The sequence below is a fragment of the Chenopodium quinoa genome, unplaced genomic scaffold (genome assembly GCF_001683475.1).
Source record: "Chenopodium quinoa cultivar QQ74 unplaced genomic scaffold, ASM168347v1, whole genome shotgun sequence".
Classification (NCBI taxonomy): Eukaryota; Viridiplantae; Streptophyta; class Magnoliopsida; order Caryophyllales; family Amaranthaceae; genus Chenopodium; species Chenopodium quinoa.
In genome coordinates this window covers 3,133,673-3,155,005 of record NW_018742720.1, presented here as the reverse complement: position 1 = coordinate 3,155,005, position 21,333 = coordinate 3,133,673, and the positions used below count along the sequence as shown (strand labels likewise).

Genomic DNA, 21,333 nt, shown 5'->3' with positions numbered 1-21,333 from the left:
CAAGTAGTTTTTTTTATGATAGAAGGATAAATAGAAGATAAATTTATGATAGAAGATAAATTTAGGTTGACTCTTTCTTTTTTCACTCGTAACTAACAAACAAACTCATCAATTTACACAAAATCCCCAGAGATAATTTTTCCTGCTCTCCTGACTCTTAACTCCCTCTGTTCAAGTTATCACTCTAATTTACACAACCCATACCAAAGATCAATACTTTCTTTCAATTCCCATAATTCTGGGTTTCTAAACTCAATTCATTCAACAAATTTCTGCAATGTTTGCTTTTTTTGATTGAATTTGGCAAGTTCTCAGATGGGTAGGATAAAAAAGAAACCCCGGCGTTCTGTGAGATTTTTTGAGAATGGAAGCACAAGCAATTATGGTGAAAATACAGCAAACCCAGGTGCTAGTTTAGCTAATGATCTCAAAGTTGATGATTTTGGTAATATTCAAAACCCCCCTTTATTTTTTGATGTTGATAAAAGTAGTTGGGATTCTTTAGAACACAGAGATTTATCTGAAATTGTACTCCATAATTTGAATTATAGTCCTGAATTTATTGGGTTTGAATTGAATGAGGAAATTTGCTTAAGGGTTAGGTTATGTGATGTGAATGAGCGTGTTGTTAGAATAAAATCAGGGTATTGGCCTGTGTTTTCGTCTGAAAACATATATTTGGAGTTTATTAGTAGGAGGGTAGTTAACAATATCGAAGCTTGTGATGTGGTTGTATGTGGGCAGTTTGATGGTAGTGATGACGGAATTACCGGGTTGGTTCAATTAGTTAGTATGAAGTTCTTGACATTGAGGCCGGTTTTCGGGGTTAGGTTATGTGAGGATGTATGTTCACTTAGGATTAGGGTGGAGATACTTCAAGATGCATTTAGTGCTTGTACATCACTTCTAGATAACACTAGGCTAGCATGGAAGAAGAGCATGATGAGTGTAATGGCTTGGCTTCGGCCCGAGTTGACAACTTCTGAGGCTCGGTATGGGGTTCATGTATCGAGTGAAATTGAAGAAGATTTGAATTCGGAGGTGGATGATGGAAGCTTCAAAGATTCAAATTTTGATGTTGGTGGATTTTATGAAGCCATTAAACGATCAAAGTGAGTGTTTTATATGGAATTGTTGAAAACTTGGAATACGCGTGCTTCATTAGATGATTTACTTAACCATTTATGCTTTCTGTATTATGTAGAGATTGTCCCATGCTGGATGCTGAGTTGCCTGATTTACTCCCTGAGCTTAGACCATATCAACGTCGGGCTGCTTGTTGGATGGTACAAAGGGAGAGGGGTGCTTTGCAGGATTCGGTTGCATGGGAAAATAATTTTTATTGTCCTCCTATGTGTGTGGTTGTGGATTTTTTGGAGTCTCCGTCGAAAATGTTCTACAACCCATTTAGGTATGTCTTTGTAGTTCTTCGTTTTTTGGTTACATATTCTTTGCAAATGTCTTCTCTCCCACAAAAAAACCAGCTCATTTACTTCAGAGGATGAAGAGAAAATCCCTATGGTTTGAGGCTAAATAATGAGAAGAAATTGGATCCATAAACTAGGCTTTTGGGATGGTCAATATGTATGCATCCGTGTCCTATAATTACTTGAGCAGTTGTTTCTAACTAGCTCTTTGTGATCGACATTTTCTGAAAGGTTATTAAAGAGGGGTTCGACAATAGCAATAGAGTCATATTGAAACATTTTTGGATAAGCACGATTAATAAGGAAAGGATGATGGTTGCAACTACAACTAATATTTCATTTTACAATGATAATGATGTTAATACTAGTAGTCTAATACTCTTAAGTCTTAACAATGAGAGACAAAGGATATACAATGATAAAGAAAAAATGCTAAATGAAGAGCAATGTCATTTGTGGTAATAGATAAATAAAAAGTATGATGTTTACAGTTTCACACTAGTATAAAAGTGTAAGTAATAAAACTATAAAAGGAAGGGGAAGGATAGACCGATCGACAGCTAACATAAATTGTAATTACCCTCCATTAATATTTGTGGAACCAAGCAAATAATGTTTTAATTTAAAATAGAAAGAGGAATGGGACCCAATTAAAGCCTTGCTATCTTCCCCTTTAAAACATAATATTTAGTACACTCAAATAAATTTATCAGTTTAGTTCAGTAACTTCAAAGAACAAATAATAAAATATAATAGGGAATCAATAAAAATAAATCAAGTTTAGTAAACTAATTTAAGTTTAGCAAAAATAATTTAAGTTCAGTAAATATAAAGAGGAGAAACTTGTTTGGTATGTGAAACGAAAAACAAATGAAGTGACGGAAAGGAAAATAGAATAGTGGGAATAGAATAGTCTTAAAGAGGGTGAGACCTAATGTGACTTAGATGGAAGGAGCCGAGGATAATATGTAAAAACGAGTTTAAAGAAGCACCTTGAGAGAAGGGTAGGGAGAGAGAGAGGAGCATGGTTGATGATCACTAGAGATGAAATCTTGGCTCATGTAGCCGACCGCGTCATTACTATTAAGGCTTCACCTAAATTTAATCCCTTTCGTTCATTCATAGATTCTCAACCCTAGAAAATTAAACTACTCATACATGTTGAAAATAACATAAGCAATAAACATAATTGAAGACATTATAAAAATCTTTAGATAGAATAATTGCAATAAAGGAATAGAGAGCAAAAGCAAATATGAACAATACCTTTGAAATTACAATATTTCTCATTCAAGGAGAAAGAGATCTAAAGGTGCATTATTGTATTCAGTGTACTTTGGAATTTAACTAAAAGCATTCTAAGCTCTTAAGAAACCACACTAAAAACAAGGCATCCTTTTTCATGGCTTTTACAATGGGTATTAATAGGCAATAAACAAAAATCCTTAAAAATGAAGAATTTGGGCTCCGCTTGCATTTGACCCCAATCGAGTGTGAAACCAACTTTTAAAACTAGTGATTTTGGCTTGATTGGGGTGGTGCGCTCAAGAAAACTTGTGGGTGTGCAAAAATCATTGAAATAGCTCCTTTCTCATAGAATATTGGCGTGTGACCTTCAAGTCTGTTTTCCGATCCAATTAAATTCACTCCATTATTTATAGATCAAAAGTTATGAGCCAAAGAGTGAACACGAGTTATTTCATAAGCATTTTCCTCTCTTCCAACTCATTTATTCTGAAGAGATGCATTGCGATCCTCGTGCAAGATAATCTATTTGAATCGAAATCACCTAAAAACATCAAAATATGAAAACAGAGAGTAGTATAGCACAACTTGAGCAAACCATGCAGATATGCCCCTAAATGTTCTAATATGAACTAGAAATGTAACTTCTATAGTTATATGTACTTGAAAAAACTATATGATTATGACTATCACTGATCCCCTTTGCTTAATTTTAGGCCCCTGATAGTGTTGCAGCTTTACCTTGTATTTCCATAACCTATGATGCTCTTATTGGGGTACAGGCTGTACAGCAGGGGTAGTCAAATATGGATCAAAGAGTGGCATATAATATTTTTTTTACCTTAAAATAATGTGGTTACAAGGGCCTATGGTTTTAGTGATACTCAAATATGGATCAAAGAGTCTCATAGAATATTCTTTTACCTTGAAATAATGTGGTTACAAGGGCCTATGGTTTTAGTGATACTCAAATATGGATCATAGAGCCTGTCTTAAAAGTGATGAAACATGAAATTGAAGATGCAATAATGTGGTCACAACATTTAGTAGGGCCTAGAGAGGTATGAAATATGTAAGTGGAGATATCTGGTTAGAATGAGAAGCATGTATGTGCAATTTTTTCTCACACTGTACACATAGTCAGTAGTCTGTACACCTTGTATTAATTGAATGTGTTGAACTGTGGGCTACCTGTCGTGTCTTGTGCTGTGTCAATCTTTGAGAATATGGTGCTGACTACTGGGGTGCTCATGTTATGCTGGGCCATCTTTGTTTCACATAGATGATATGGGAGGTAGAACTGTAGGATCATCAATGTCGTTATGTCACTATTCCCCTGGATACATGTGGGGCAAATCTTTTGAATAATTTTGAAATCATTGCATTATCGGGATAATTGGGATGATGCATCATTGTGAACCTGAGGGTGGTTCACAATGATGCAAAAAATTCATAAGTTTGTGCTTCATAGTTAAGCACTGTTCTTGTGGTTGATACCTGATTGGAATTTGTTGTTGAGTGGTGGACTGTAGGATAATTTTAGTCAAACATGCCAAGTCTTTGTTGGCTGATAAGTAGGGCAAAGTATTTCATGTGTAAACCATGGTTTCCTTCCATTTATGTCTCAATAGAGTTCCTTTTTTCCCCCCTTCCTTTTCCCCCCAATTTTATTTAGGCAGACTTTTCAAATACGAAGGATAAGTATGATTGCTGTAGTTGAATGTCTCTTTTCCTATTTTATGCCTTTTTTATTTTTTATTTTATTTATTACTATTATTTATATTCTTTGAATTTTTTTTTTCTCACTTAGAGCGAAATTGTCCTAATTTCATTCTTTCCATTAGTCTAGCCTTTTCTCTTATCCCTTTCCTTCTTTTTCCCCTCTCTTTTGCTAGTGGGAACGTTTCTTTGTGTCAAGAGATCGCCCCTTCATATGTCTTTGGCGGTATTCTTGCTGGTAAGAGTCTTTGATTAATTTTATAATCTCTTATGTATTTTGGTGTGTGTGTTTTTTTTTTGTTTGGTAAATGTAGCTATCACCTTGTTAAGTGTAAATTGTTTATATAGGTACTACTTAAGAATTTGCAATTTGGGAAAGTGAATCATGTTTTAATTCCTTTTCAAAAACCATGTTCATGTTTGGGTCCATGTTGATGTAGTGGTTTTTAAAGATTATTTTGTGTGAATTAAAATGTTAAATAGTGACTTTATAACGAATATTGATTAATAAATAATTTGGGTAAGATGTGCTCCCGTTATGCTAAGTTTTATTTTTTTCTTTCTTGTGCTTGGTTGTTCTTTCACATCTCGGAGTTGACTCGAGTATTAGATAACTTTATACAACAACAACAACAACAAAGCCTTAGTCCCAAAATGATTTGGGGTTGGCTAACATGAATCACCATAAGGAAATGTTCGTAAAAGAAAAAGAGCATAGCAAGATAATCAATTTAATAAAAGTTTGGAAAAAAAGGTGTGTAAAGTGAGAAACAAAATAGAGAATACGAACAAAAATTTAATAGAATATTAAAAGATTGGTAAGGGGATAAAAAAGTGGAAAAACATGCAAGTAAAACACATAAAGGTTGCAAATGAAATAGTAAAGTTTGCAAAAACATGAGCTGATTACATAATTAAAGTAAATACTAAAATCTTGACACGTCCTCGACATGAATTTTCTCCCTCCTCTCCGCCTATCCAACACCATATTTTCCTTAATCCTCATAGTATTCATATCACTCTCAACCACCCTCTTCCAAGTTTTCTTAGGTCTTCTCCTACCCCTCGCGATCCCAACACTCTGCCATTCTTTAACCCTCCTTACTGAAGCCTCTCTTGGTCTCCCATTTATATGACCAAATCACCTTAAGCGTTTCTCCCTCATCTTGTATTCAATGGATGTAACCCAACATTCTGAGCCATTTAACAATGCAGACCTAATTGTCATTTGGTAGAATTTACTTTTAATCTATAAGGCATGTTAGGACAATATAAAAACCTCATTGCACTCTTCTACTCTAACCAGCCTTCTTTGATCCTATGAGCTATATCTCCATCCAATTCTTTATCCTTTTGAATAATTGATCGGAAGACCTTATCACCTCTGCCTCCCTATTTTCCACTCTGCTAAACTTACATTTTAAATACACCATCTTAGTTCTGCTTACCTTCAAGCTAGATTTCAAAGATTCTTACTCACTTTCCACGCTTCTTTTGTCTTATCAATCAACACCATATCATAAACAAATATCATGCAACATGGTATATCATCTTAAATTGAACTTCTCAATTCATCCATGACTATGGCAAAAAGAAAAGGGCTAAGTGTATAACCTTGATAAACTTTAACTGTAATAGGGAACTCTTCAGTCTTCTTAATAGTAGTAAGGTAAGCACACTCACGCTAGCTCCCTCATGCACATCCTTAGTGATGTAAATATATTTCCACGAAATGCCTTTTCTTGTTAAAGCCCACCAAAGTATCTCCCTTGGTACCTTATTGTAAGCCTTCTCCAAATTAATAAAAACCATATGCAAATCCTTCTTCTTATCCCAATAAATCTCCTTTAGCTGTTTCATAAGATGTATTGCCTGATTGCCTCCATAGTCGATCTCCCGGCATAACCGCATAATATTCTTCACACTTTTCCTTAACCTTTGTTTGATCACTCGCTCCTAAAGTTTCATAGTATGACTCATTAGTATGATCCCTCAATAGTTGGCACAATCTTGGACATCACCTTTGTTTTAAACTTTTAATACAAGGGTATTACAGTACTTTTCCTCCACTCCAAAGGCATCTTATACATCCACAAATCTTGTTGAAAAAAAGTTGTCAACCATTCAATTCCTCTTTCTCCCAAACGTCTCTAAACCTCAATAGGAATGTTATCAGGCCAACAGCTTTCTTCAATCCCATCTATTTTAATGCCATTTTGACTTCTCCCTACTAAGAAAATTGGACACAAAGGGGTAGTAGTTTAACTAAGGCTCAAGTGCTATGCATCGCTGAAGTTGTGAAGCTAAGATATATGATGGTATTGAAGTTTCTGGCATCAAGTTCACCTAATAGATGTGAGTTGAATTTATTTTTCTAATGAGGGATTTGTGGTGTTCTTATGATAAGGTTTATACTCTAGAGTTGTTCAAGCATCACTAGAAGTTTTTTACTTTAGAGGCTCAACCGCTCAAATGCTTTTCATATGTTTTTTTTCCTCTTGTTGTGACTTGTGAGTCCCAATATCTATTTTATTTTTGAGACTTAAATGTCCAATGCTGAGACTCTTATAAAATCACTTCTCATTTACTGTTGGATGGAGGACCCATAAATTTATTATGTTTGAGTTATTTGTTTTTTAAAGCATAACTTTCCTTCCCACCCCCCCCCCCCCCCCAAAAAAAAATAAAAAAAATAAAATAAAACTTAACTTATCTGATGGGTCTCATTTTTGACAACCCACTCTCTCACCTTGAGGTTCCCTGTTCCCATTAGATGCTACATGTTATTTTATCACTTCTCAAATTTATATGCTTAATATTTGTATCATTGTATAGGATACAATGTAAAGATGCTAAAAGTTTTAGCTTTTAAAAGTTGAATAGTTTATGTATGTGTTTATTTTCTGCCTATTACTATACACATATGCAAAATCCTTTTGGTGTATGTTTATGCTAGTTTTATCTATTTTTATTGCAGATGAGATGGGCATGGGAAAAACTGTTGAGCTTCTTGCATGTATATTAGCTCATCGCAAGTCATCATCTGAACAAGGCTATTGTTTTAGAGGTATAACAGATATTACTGAGAAGGAGAAAACCAGAATTAATAGACTGAAAAGAGAGCGTGTTGAATGTGTATGTGGTGCACTTAGTGAAAGTTACAAGTATGAAGGATTGTGGGTTCAATGTGATGTCTGTGATGCATGGCAGCATGCAGACTGTGTTGGTTATTCACCCTCAGAAGGAATACAAAGAACCAAGGAAACCTCTAAGGGAAAACGCAACAGTAACAGAAGGAAGAAGAATGTTGCTGATATCGTCATAATGAATAATGAGTATGTGTGCCAAATTTGCTTGCAGTTGATGCAAGCTACTAGCTCTCCGATCGAGTCTGCAGCAACCCTTATTATTTGTCCTTCTTCCATACTGCCTCAGTGGCATGCTGAAATACTTCGGTACTACCTAGTGTACCTATATCTCTGTTCTTTATTTCATTTCACCCCCCCCCCCCTTGTATATGCATTCATGGAATTGAGTGGGGATTTGAGTCCATCCCGGGAGAGGGGCAGAGGAAGAGAGGGGATGAGTGAGGAGAAAATGTAGACTATAAATATGTTCTAGTCATGGGGTTGTGTACTGTAAGCTCTGCAACATTCTCTTAGTCATGTGGTCCATGCAAAGGAAGAAATTTGTGGCTGTAGAGTTGCAGATGTTTGGTGTTATGACTTGCTTTGCAACCATTAGAGTGTGAATTGACAAATTGAATAGGATTGACTTTACGATAGTAAATTTACATGTCAAAGGGGTCGGGTTCTGGTTGGGAAATTGATGTTTATAAACTAAATTGTTCAGCTGCACATATAAACCACTATAATTATTATAAATGGTTATATTTTTAACCTAAATTATACTTTCTACAATATATATATTCTACCAAATTACCATATTGGATTTTATGTTTAGCAATGCACAAATTTGACAGTTAATATCTTTAGTAAAAATTTTAAAAAATTGATACTTTTTAGTACTTAAAGATTACAACTAATGGTCTAAGCTATGTTACCAGGACTCAGGTACGGGTGTCTGACACGGACACGCTTCAAGGTGTCCAATTCGGCAAAGTAAAAATTTTTGGGACTCGGGGACTCACTCCGAAATTTGGACACGGGTGCGGGGACACACACACACACACACACACACACACACATATATATATATATATATATATCTACGGAGTAAGCCATAAGGAAGCCTTTAATGAAAATAATAAAGAAAATACAGGCTGTTAAAGCATAAAGAGTAAGGGTCACGTGAAAACATTTTCTTTTCTTTTTCTTGTCTCTCTCTTCGTATTTCTTCTTCACCTTAAAAACTCCCTACACTTCAATGGAGTCTCTTTTCTCCGTCACCCTCGATCCAAAATCAGAATGGTATTTGGCTCGCCAGAGGCCCACGAGTAAAAGCCCTATAGTTTTATTACTTTTTACTTCTTCATTTTTGTTTAATTTGGGAATTAGGGTTTCTGCCGAATCCGAGGAGAAGTTGACGAATTGGACATGAATTTCGTGTCCGAATCCCATACGCGTCGTGTCGACTCGCGTTCGGCGGCTAAAATGCCGAGTCCGATTAACAAAGGGTCTAAGGGGAGTTTGTGAATAACCTCAGGGCCTGTTGTGAGTTGAGCTGAACTAAACTGAACTGTACTTATTAGAGCTGAATTGAACTGAACTAAACTAAACTGGATATTTTACGAGAGAAGGAAATTAAGAACTGAACTAAACTAAACTGAACTTATTGGAGCGGAGCGGAGCTTAGCTTAGCTTAGCTGAACTGAACTGAAAATAATTTGAAGAGAACAGGCCTTTAGTCTAAATGGTGCTATTTAATAAATTTAATTATCACCTAAAATTTTACAATGTGTTAACATATAGAGATAGTGAAAAATTGAGATAAGAATGTAGTCATGCATCTTTTAGAGTTGTAACTAATGTTGGGGAGTATATATATACAAGAATAGGGAGACTATATATGTGGCAGTCTAATAACAAATTACTATAAGAGATATGATATATGAAGTATTTTATCTAATGGTTTTAAACATTTATAGGTAATAGGGGAACAATATAAGAGTCTAATCTTATATTATATGTCAATTCAATTGTAGCAATATGTGTAATGGTTTCAATTATGGATTATGTGATTCTATAATGGATGTTGTTAGACCTTGTGGAATGACAATTTCAATCATCTTTACAGAACAGCCTTTTCAAAAATCCTTTACAGAATGTCCTCTAAGCCCCTCTATGTAGTTAAACAAGATTGTTTCTATTGTTTTTATTTTATTGGTCTGTGTTCCTATATGGATCCTCAATAATTCTTTTCATAATGCACCAAAGTCCACAAGCACAAAGTGACACAAGAAAATTTTGTCATGCTATTTTTGCTGCTCACTTTATAATTGCATTGGAATGCTTATGATACTGAATTTTGCTTGACATGTAACTGTGCTTTCTTTTGTTCTTAGCTTCTTATTGATTGCTTATCCATCTCTTAGTCATACAAATCCAGGCTCCATGAGAACTTATGTCTACGAAGGTGTGAAAGAAAAGTCATCATCAAATTCCACTGCATTGGATATCAATGAATTAGTCTCAGCTGATATTGTGCTGACGACGTATGATGTTCTGAGAGATGATCTATCACATGATTCAGAGAGGCATGAAGGGGATCGTCGCTTAATGAGATATGGAAAAAGGTTTCTTCTTCTTCTTCTTCTTCTTCTTCTCTCTCTCTCTCTCTCTCTCTTTTCCCACTCATTCTGCTTAGTTGAAAGCCGTTCTTAATGTATTACTTAAAATATAATATCTTAAGAGGATGGTATAAGCTTTACAATTTTCTCTACTTGTTGTGATTGGATCCTTATAAACTGTGCCCAAGGTTAATCCTGATTCAAGAGTTTATCAGTTTGTCCATTCTATTCAACGCTGTCTCTCCTGATTTAAGAGTTGTTTTTGTTGTTGTAAAGGATCCAAAATTTTTAGATCTTTTATTTTTTGTTTGTTTGTTTTAGAGGGGGGGGGGGGGTTGGTCTTAGAAATTTCTTCATGTTTACACATGCCTGTCTGAGTGATGTCTCCTCTGCCTTTGTGTTTGTCATGATCCAGTGTAATATATCGCTTGGAAAGACATTGGATATCCTGTATCTGAAGCTGTAAGCTGTGATACTTTAGTGATTTGTAATGAGCAAGTTACAGAATTCTCCAGTATATTTTGTTACAGGTATCCTGTGATTCCAACCCTTCTGACCAGGGTGTTATGGTGGAGAATTTGCTTAGATGAAGCTCAAATGGTCGAGAGTAGTGTTGTTGCTGCAGCAGAGATGGCATTGCGTCTACATGCAAGACATCGCTGGTGTATTACTGGAACACCTATCCAAAGGAAACTAGATGATTTATATGGTCTTCTCAAATTCCTAAAAGCAAGTCCATTTGATGTGTCTAGGTGGTGGGCTGAAGTTATACGAGAACCATATGAGGTATGTAATTTTTTCTTTATTAAATGTTTTAATCATCTTAATTATCTAGTGTTTTATATATGTGTCCATACTCCATACTCTGGGAGATATTATTGGGGTTATTTAATTATGAGCGATCATGTTCTTAGTTACATTACAAGATGATTTTTTTTTTTTCTAAGAAAAAAGCAGAAAAGGTGGAGTCTGACATACTTGGTTCAGTTGGTTGTGCATCCTTTGTGCTTCTGAATTTCTCTTACAGCACACCATCATCCTAATGCTCTGCTAAGGAGGCTTTTGCCTAGGCCATGATTCCAAAACTATGCAGTCTTATCTGTAGTCCGTACAGTTGTGAATAGGCTGTTTCAAACTTTTGACTCGCCTATTTCAGTCCTTATGGCTTACCCTATTGCAAGATGCTGTCTACAAAAGATATTTGATACCAAAAGCATCTGATTACTTAATACCTCCATAGAAATAAGAATAAAAGAATAATCTTCAAGCTGATTTACTAATTTTGTTGTCTCACAACCAACTTGCGAATTCATACTACCTCCGTTTCACATTATGTGCAACAATTGAATATTTTTTTATCTCAAAAATACCCAATCGTTGCACATAATATGAAATGGGGGTAGTATAAGGGCATGGAGGAGCTGTCTGAAGAGTTCCCTTTTCCATTTAGAAGTCTGTTGTTTTTCCTGATTGTGAACCTTACTTTTGTAGCGAAAGAATGTAGCAGCTATGGCATTCACACATCAAATATTCAGACAGTTAATGTGGCGCTCCTCAAAGGCACACGTTGCAGATGAGCTTGAGCTTCCTCCGCAGGAAGAACAGGTCTCCTGGCTTTCGTTCTCTGCAGTTGAAGAGCACTTCTACCAGCGGCAACATGAAACTTGTGTGGATTTTGCTCGTGAAGTTCTTGAAAGGTTCAAAAGTCAGAGTTTGTCTAAACATTGCTCAGGTTTGCAAAATGTTTTAAACCTTCATTATGAAGTGAAATACTTAATCATCCATTCTTCTTTAGACTAGGAGAAAAAGAGGAAAATAGTAGAGATTTACTAATATCCGTTGTTTCTCTCAGCTTCCTCGTCGTCTGTACCTGATCCCTTTGTTACCCATTTGGAGGCCACAAAGCTGCTAAACTCACTTCTGAAGCTTCGTCAAGCTTGCTGCCACCCTCAAGTGGGAGGATCTGGACTACGTTCTCTTCAACTATCTCCCATGACCATGGATGAAATATTATCTGTGTGTTGTCACTTAGATCATTCATCTTACATGCTAGAAAGTGATTCATCTGTACTAATTACTGATAGAGTGTTTTTTTTTTTTTTGGGTGATGTTATAGGTACTTATTAGTAAAACTAAGTTAGAGGGAGAGGATGCATTAAGGAAAGTAGTTTCTTCATTGAATGGGCTTGCTGGTATAGCGATCATCCAAGGCGAACTATCTAATGCAGCTTCTTTTTACAAAGAAGCATTAAATTTAGCGGAAGAACATTCTGAAGATTTCCGCGTGGACCCTTTGTTAAATATCCACATACATCAAAATCTCGCTGAGGTTCTCAAATCAGCTTCAAACACCTTGCAACTAGTATCATTTTGTGGGGGGCAGCTAACTGGAAAAATTGAAGAGATGCCTTCTCAAATTAGTGTTGGCATCACTGCTTGTCTTGAACATATAAAGAAGACTCAAAATGTTACTGAAGACATTTTGGATAGGCCTAGGGATACTTCTGTATTGAACTGCAATTCATCAAAAAATGGCTCAGAAGGTGTTAAAAAATCTAGTATTGAAAGCTTGATTATCATATGTGAGGGTCTAAAACAGAAATATTTATCTGGATTTTACTCAAGATTGTCACAAGCTCAACAAGAGTTCCAGAAGTCATATATGCAGGTATATACTCTCTTGACTTTTTGTCTTCATTTTGACTAATTTTTATTATGCACCGTGTGTCATTGCATGTTCAGAAATCAGAATCCTCAAATGTAACATGGCATTGGTATGTTAAAGATAAGCAAGGACAATTTTTTTGCAAATCTTCTAGCATAGTTTATGACACATAACTTGTGTTTCTATGCTATCTACTTGTTTGTTGCGTTGCATTGTGATGCGCATGCTTGTGCGTTTTGTATTATGAAATGGGCGTCTTTTAGCCATAATGACCTTTTTTTCCTTTCATTAACAATTGGGACGATCATTTGTCATAGTATAATGATACTACACATCTTGATGTTGGATAATGGAGGTGGCACCTACCATCCTCACCCCCAAGTGTGTCCATATGAGGGTGAAGAAACAGATAACAATTTCTACGGTACCTTGTTACATTACTTACATCCCATTTCAAGCATATCTACGATACCTTAAGACAACAGAATATGGGATCACTTGGTATCTATTCTTCGAGGCATAGTTGAGAAACATTATTGTGCTTGATGTGATTATTTTTCATATTTTAATAATTCCGACTTGTAAGTTACAACTGGTACAGTTTGCTTCATAGCATGCAGCCCCGTTCGGTTCCATGAATTCTGGATAAGTGCTGAATGTAGCTTTCCTCCTTTTCATGTGGCTGCCTTTTTGTTGTGGTGTTTTTGTTATGCCTTCTGTTTTGGTGGGCATGAAGGACTTTTGCTGTTTTGTTGATACCATGAGAGATGATTTTCTAATTTTTTAGCTTTTGTGTTGTTTCATGTCAAATTTGTACCCTGCTTTCTAAAATGCATGTAATTTTAGTATCTGGTACATACTATCAGTGAGTTGTTCATGTATGGGTGAGGCATGTGGTCCATCAACTGCCTCAAAGCCCGCTTAACAAATTGAAATTTTCTTGTATAGCAAACAAATTTATGATAAAACATGTAGTCCCCCTGATGGAGCTAAGTTGTTGCAGAATACCATTGCTCTCTAGGATAATTTTGTTTCACTAAATCACGTTATCCTCTTGTATGTTCTTTTTTATTTTCTCTAGTTATGTACTTGGTGGTTGAATCTTGCCTTTTGTTTCTTCTGAGTGCCTAAAAACTAAAATGTATTGATTTTTGAAGGTTGATGACTCTATAAACAACAGAGAAAACAAGAATAGAGTCTGGTGGTTGGAAGCCCTCCAACAAATTGAACAAAACAGAGATTCAGCTAATGAGTTGTCAAGGAGGATTGAAAATGCTATTTTAGACAGCCAGAACATTACAAAATCAGCAAGAATTGACTCCCGGTTGGTTCTAAATCTTTAGTCTTTTCTTCAAACTGTTGTGAGTTGAAGCTTGTATGCTATACATTTTGTATTCTTAGAGATCTGAAATTCTCTGTAATTTGTTTAATTCTGAATGACAAGCCAATGGGCAAACTCTAGGATGATCTTTATTAAGTGAAATAAGTTGCCAGCTCTTATATAGCTCACATTGACTGATTCTAAGCTATGAGAATGATGTCCCTTATGATGGATAAGAACCTGCTGATACTATTGAATATTCTTGACTCATTAAGAAGTGTGGCTGATGTCTTTGCTGAACTGTTGCCGTGTTATGGTGAATAGCTATGCTTATTGACAACCAATTTGTCTTTCTGATCTATGAATTCTCAACTGATTTATCAATTGATTGAATTTTAATCTTACTGAAACACTTTATCCATATATAAACATTCAAATATCATTTGGCACTGAACACTGAAGCTGTTAAATATTGAATTAAAAAATTGATAGTAGTAGCGCAAAAGAGTTGGTTTGACAGAGACAAAAATTGGTTGTTAGCTGGACGGTAAATGGAAGGATTACATTGAGACATCCTAAAATGGGTAGTCATCTTATGTTTTAACTTTTTTTTCTTTTTTCTTTTTTGAATCTCCTTTCAGTTTCCGGAGTATAGATGCACTTAAATACTCTATTCAAAGTGGCTTAGACTCACTGGAAGCTGCTCGGAAAAGGTTATTAGACCAACTGTTGGAAATTGATCAGACGATGGAAAAACCAAGAGATGAAGATGTTGACCGTGTACGGTACTGTCCAAATTGTTATATGAATGTGGATGGTCCTTTGTGTGCTCATTGTGAATTGGAAGAGTTATTCCAGGTATGTCTTGAGTTGGTAAATTTATTATGAGACTCAATGAGGTTACTGCTTGTGGCATGTTTCTAAGTTTTTATCTACCATATCTTAGGCTTATGAGGCTAGGCTCTTTATTCGAAAAGAGGACAATGGAGGATTCATCTCGTCTGCTGAAGCAGTAGATCTAAAGAAGAAAAGATTGGAGAGGAACCATTTTTATTGGAATTTGGAGCAAAAGTCAAACATTGATGCATCATCAGGTCCAAATAATCTAGGCAGAAGTAAAAGGGATTCTGCAAAAATGTTTATGGTGAGCTTCTCTTAATCTCATTCCTTACTCCCCCAGCGTGGTGTATTTGCCTGGTAAAATCAGTGTCATGGTGCTTCCACTTAAATGATGAGTTGGAACTTTGTGCTCCCTTATCTTCTAACTTCAAAAATAAGACATAGAGCATGTGATTAGAGCTGTGCCACGTGTTATGTGCGATCTGTTATCCAGGAGTTTGGGATGATGGAATCAATATGATGTTTTGATTCAAACTTTCTAATTCAGTTTTATTATATCATCCATTAATTTCTTGCTCATGGAGTTTGTCATGATACTGTGTTTTGTAGGATTCAAAACTTCCCTCTGAATTGGAAATAATCCTTGGTTTTATAAGGACTTATTTCAGGGCACACTTTGGGAGAGAAGGTATAGCAGCGGCCAGCAGACACCTGGTACTTCTTGAGGTATGCCATGCCAAGTTCCTTGCATTTAAGTTGTTGCTAATTATGCCCCTTTCTGAAGTCTTATGAATTTGATTATGAGAATTATGACATGGTTTGGTGATATTTTTGTGTTTTTTTGTTTAGCTTCTCGCTGATGCTGATTTTATAATGAGTTGTGCAGTTGTTTAGTGTGATGCTTGTACTATTCTAACCTTTTACCTTCTTCATATCAGGAAATGAAGAAGGAATATGCTCATGCAAGATCGTTGGCTACTGCTCAAGCTCAGGTTCTTCGTGCATATGATGAAATTAAGATGGCAACTTCAAGATTACGCTTAAAAGAAAGCGGTGATGATGATAACTCTATAGATGCTCTAAGCCTGGAAGAACTTGAAGTTGCTAACGTGGAGAATTCGAGTGAAAAATTTGTTTCATTGGCAACATTATCACGTATACGGGGAAAACTTCGGTTTTTGCAGGTACTAGCTTATTATTTATAGCATCATTTATGCCTTCCAATGATTTATTTCATGTACTCTGGTGGTTATGTAATTATGTTACATGGATGACTCTTCTAGTATACATTTGCTCAGCCTCTAGCTGACAAAAGTGCTTTAATTTTTTTAATAATTTGGTAACAAAAAAAAAATTATTTTAGTTCACGACAATTTGGTTAAAAAAATGATCCGGTGACAATTTGGTATTAAAAAAAATGAAATCTGTAGACAAATTGGTATTAAAAGTATGAAGGGTTTTGGGAAGAAGCATTGGAAGCCTGATTGTAGTTTAGCAATTACAATTATCTTGTCAGTGTTATGTAATAAACTAGTTTTAAGGAGGGCACTTTGGGTATTCTAGACTCTCTAGGTTAAGTCAATAAGTCCTTAGTTTTTATTATAAATAGAGAAAGAGGGGGAAAGGGGAAGGAGGTTGTTATTGGAGAAAGCAGTAAGTAGTGTAGTAGTAGGGTAGTGAAGTAGTCCCCAAGGAAGTAGCTTTAGCCATCTTTCCATTGTAGCCGTTATCTTCGTATTAATAAAAATTCCTTCAAGCTTTCCTCTATATTTCTGTTGTTATAATTACAAGTTCATATTCAGATTTCCCAGTCTATTACATGTTAAAAGAATCCTACATAAAGATACAACGCTATGTTTGAAAAGAAAATTTTGGATCTGTATCACCTGATTTCAATTATTGGTATATAACTATAGATTACCTGCATTTTTATCATTAGGAACATATGACCTTCGTTGCATTTCTGTTCAAAGTGGCTTATGGTCTGCTTGTTCAAACATGTGTACTATTCTATTGTTGGGAACTATGTGGCTTTCATTGGGAACTGAACCTCCTATGTCCTTTATTTTACTGATATCCATTACAAGTGACTTATCAATAAATGAGTCTTTTTTTTCCAGGGACTAGTAGTTTCTAAACAGAAAGAAGAATCAGATAATGAGGTAGCTGCTTTAACAGATACTCCTTCCCCAGAGAGTGCAAAGAGTACCAGATTGGTTGAGGAAATGTGTCCTGTATGTCAGGAAATTCTGCAAAATCAAAAAATGGTGTTTCAGTGTGGACATCTAACGTGCTGTAAATGTAAGTCCTATCTAATAACGCAGTAACGCTGGGTAATCATGATGTTGGTCAGCAAGCCAACATCTATATATATTATTGTGAAGAGTATGGTTTGTGCAGTCTCCCCCCCCCCCCCTCCTCCTGCGCGGAAAGTTTCTTTGCAAATATGAGAGTTTTTAATTCATTATTACTTCAAAATATCTGACCTTTGTAATTCATGTAATAATTTTTTTTGGCTGTCAGAAGAGACTTATTTTATGACTTTCAAATTTGGCTTCAGCGCTTGAAATTTATGTGTTTACTTACATTACAGAAGTTATTTTTGTAGGTTTCTGTACAATAACTGAGCGAAAGATGGTTTCCTACAGCAAGATGGATGATAATTGGGTGCTTTGCCCTACTTGTCGACAACCTTCAGATTTTGAGAGTATTGCCTTGGCTGATGATGGCCAGAGTAAATCATCTGTTGTGAAAAGTGAAAATCTGGTGGCTTCTGTATCTGTCCAGGGATCATACAGTACAAAGGTACTCATATCCATAACTATCAGGGTCTGACTTTCATAATAGTTGTTAACATTGTTATCTTTTAATAGTTTAATACTGTGAGGCTCATGTTAATTTTTACTTTTCGAAGATTGAAGCAATTACAAGGAAAATCCTGTGGATCAAGTCAAGCGATCCAGTGGCTAAAGTTCTTGTTTTCTCCAGTTGGAATGACGTCCTTGATGTGTTGGAGCATGCTTTTGCTTCTAATGAGATTAGTTATGTTCGTATGAAAGGGGGAAGGTAATGGGGCCTCTTCAGACTACTGAATTATTTTTATGAATGTTTTGTTTGTTGGGAGATATTATCTTTTGATATGTTGTGTCAATATTTTCAAAAGTGTCTAGTTGTCTGAATGTCTAAGTATAACATCCATGGTAGAGCTTTTCTGGATGTCTAAATTTCCTTGTAAAACCTATTTAACACATAGCTTTAGAACAATTTGAATCATATTCTAGGCTGCTTTGTTTCCTTTCTATTTTTTATGCTACTGCTTACCTCCCTTTGCTTGAATTACAACATGCCCTTTCATTTTGCAATTGTTCGCATATTCCATCCCCTCGATATTCCATCCCCTCGATCCTTCAACACTTTTGAATGATACTCCAAAAGTCCAGATCTATCAGACACGTATTCTGATACTTCTTGATCTTCTGTTTGTTACAAAGTTGTGTGTCTATTGCTGATATCCTGCTTAGGATTCTTGAAAAAGGGTTTAGCTTACATCGGGAGCTCTTTAGTCCAAGCAACCTACAGGTTTTAAATTGGGTTGTTTGATGATGGATGGACTACTAAATGGTTTTATTTTGTAATGACAGAAAACAATCACAAGCTGCATTAAGCATTTTCAAAGGAGAAAAGATGACAGAAAAGGGTTGTGTCGAGATCAATGATCAACGGAAGCCAGATTCTAAGTTTATCCAAGTGTTACTCCTCTTAATTCAGCAGGGAGCAAATGGGCTTAACCTCCTAGAAGCACAGCATGTCATTCTTGTTGAGCCCCTACTTAATCCAGCAGTTGAAGCGCAAGCAATCAGCAGAGTGCACCGCATTGGGCAGACTAGGAAAACCATTGTTCATCGATTTCTAGTATGTGTTTTCCACTTTTGAAAGTATTCTATATTTATCATTGCAGTATCATGGCTATTTAGTTTTTAGTGTTATTCTCTTGTTTTTGTTTGGTTTTTCAGTTTCGTTGTTAATAGAACTTTTCTGTGAAGAAAGCTTGGGATTTTTTTTTTTTTTTAAATAAACAGTTATTTTTACATTTGTTTTTCTTTGCTTAATTCACAATTGATGCTTCTTTACAAATTTCATTCTGCTCAGAGTCTTAACCTTTGTTTCTTTATCCTTTTTTTTTTCCATTGGCTAAACAGATTAAGGATACAGTTGAAGAAAGCATTTACAAATTGAACAAAAGCAGAAATTCCAGTTCTTTTATTAGTGGGAATAAGAAGAATCAAGATCAGCCTGTTTTAACATTGAAAGATGTCGAGTCCTTGTTTGCAGTAACACCTCCCGCAGCACCGGATAAAAGTAACGAGCATAGTAGTAGTAGTCTAATGCACTTACCACCTTCTGTTGCTGCTGCCATCGCTGCTGAGAAAAGGCTTGGCCAATCTACAATGTGATTATAGCTTCTGTGTACACTATTTGTGCTGGGTATATCAGTTTCTTATATTTTTTCTATTTATTTGCTAGGAGTTTATTTAGGTAGGTGTACATATAATTCTTTTATTTATTTTGAAAATAATTCGTACTCGTAGACTCGTAGTATTGTTTAGGGCTTCAGCTTTAAGCTGAATTTATGTATATTAAGCAGCAAGGATCTTCTTATGGATGTATTTAGCTAAATAATAATATAGCCTAACTTCAGTTTCTCTATTTCTCCAATTGATTTCAACTACGTAAGTATTATACGTAGTACTACGTATTAAATTTGGTTGCAAATACAATCGTGTATAATCCAACGGGTCTTATATACTGCAAATTATTACATTCTAGATGTTGAACTCCTTAGCAAGAGTACAAGACATTTCAAATATTATCTCCGTTTCATATTATTTAGTTATGTCAAATCGTTGTAAATAATATAAAACGAAGATAGTAGGTACATTAATAAAAAGTCAAAGGAAGTGTATACTTCCTCTGCAAAGAGGACGACATTTTAACTTTTTCTTAAAACAAGAAGATAAAAGAACAAACGAAACTCGTATCAAAATTCGAGTACAATATCATCCTCGATCACGTAATTCCAATTAGATAAGATAATCGAATATGAATTAGTTTCACGCAAGAATAGTTTCCAAACCTAAGTTGGGAACTTGTATAATCCATCTTTAACACTTACTTCACTGCTTGCGTCATGCATTACTATGTTATTATCATGTTTAAATTCATTAAAAATTGGATTAATTTGCAAATTTTGTATTATTGCATGAATTTTGAGAACCGTGCCTCCTTCGTAATTTACCAAAATTAAAAATTCTTTCAATCGCCCTAGATTGCACCACGTGTAACCCAAATTCTGACCCACAAATTGACACGTAGCAACCAAAATTTTCTTATCTATAAATTTCCTTAAACTCTTTCTTCCTCAATTAATTTTGCAGAAAAACAAAAAACAAAGATAAAAATGGAGTTCTCATTATCAAACCCAAAAACCTTAAACAATAACATTATTTTTCCTCCAAAAATAATTTCTCAATCCAAACAGGGCCCAATTAATTGGGCCATACCCAAGAAAACGGGCCCAAAAACAGCTCGTGGGGGTATGATCAAGTGCGGCAATAACACGAAATTAGTGGTGGAATTGGAGAGAGAATTGAAGGAGATTGAAAATGATCAAGGGAGGAGAGAGATGAACAAGAAATGTAAAGAAGGGTCAACGACGTTGGTTGAATTGTTAGAGTGTTTAGAGAGAGAAGCAATCATGGGTGATGATCAAGGACGTGAACCGATTGATTATAATCGTAGGACTCAGATTTTTTATAAGAGTTCTAAGGTTTTTCAAGCTCTTAAGGAAATTACTAATAATGATGTTACTACGGCGACGTAAATTATCTTTTTTGTTTTTTTTTTTGTGGTTTGAGAGCCACAAGGATAGGGGTAGAACCGATCCCAATTCTCTTGGAATCGGAAAGCAAACTCTAACTATATGATCTTTTCCTTACTCCTCTAATATGAATGTCAACCAAAACAATAAATATTTGTTATGGAATTTATTACCCTTTTAAAATCATACATTCATACTTGTAACAATTTAAATTTATATCTTTTTTTTTTCAATCAATAATTAATTAACAATATATCAAAATCAAAAGTCAAAAAATATTCAAAATATATAATATAAAATATGAAAATACATGTCATAACTAAAATAAAAAATTTTCTTGACAAGTGAAGCACCACTGAAGTCGCTCGCATAAGTAAATTTGGGTTCGTAATCCGAATTACAGTTGAAGTCGTTCCCTCGTGCGATTGGGCGTGGTTGTTTCGGTTGGTCATGCGATGTGGTATGAGGGAGATTGAAAACGATAGTTAG

At 35.3% G+C, this 21,333-nt stretch overlaps 1 protein-coding gene across 2 annotated transcripts; it reads left to right on the top strand.

Annotated features, from left to right (window-relative positions):
- The first annotated feature begins 65 nt into the window (after nucleotides 1–65).
- On the top strand, nucleotides 66–19,682 carry LOC110723214 (E3 ubiquitin-protein ligase SHPRH-like). 2 transcript variants are annotated; one of them, XM_021902555.1, is made up of 19 exons: nucleotides 66–1,112; nucleotides 1,205–1,411; nucleotides 4,568–4,629; nucleotides 7,369–7,846; nucleotides 9,946–10,146; nucleotides 10,671–10,926; nucleotides 11,632–11,872; nucleotides 11,993–12,156; nucleotides 12,257–12,808; nucleotides 13,963–14,129; nucleotides 14,768–14,984; nucleotides 15,073–15,270; nucleotides 15,576–15,692; nucleotides 15,905–16,150; nucleotides 17,087–17,267; nucleotides 17,575–17,771; nucleotides 17,881–18,032; nucleotides 18,608–18,878; nucleotides 19,166–19,682. In XM_021902555.1, the coding sequence occupies exons 1-19, from the start codon at nucleotides 316–318 to the stop codon at nucleotides 19,418–19,420; spliced, it is 4,959 nt and encodes a 1,652-aa protein (XP_021758247.1). In that variant the 5' UTR covers nucleotides 66–315; the 3' UTR covers nucleotides 19,421–19,682. The 2 variants fall into 2 exon arrangements, with proteins under 2 accessions (XP_021758247.1, XP_021758248.1); XM_021902556.1 differs by lacking the exon at nucleotides 4,568–4,629 and having other exon boundaries at nucleotides 952–1,112.
- Nucleotides 19,683–21,333: the final 1,651 nt, after the last annotated feature.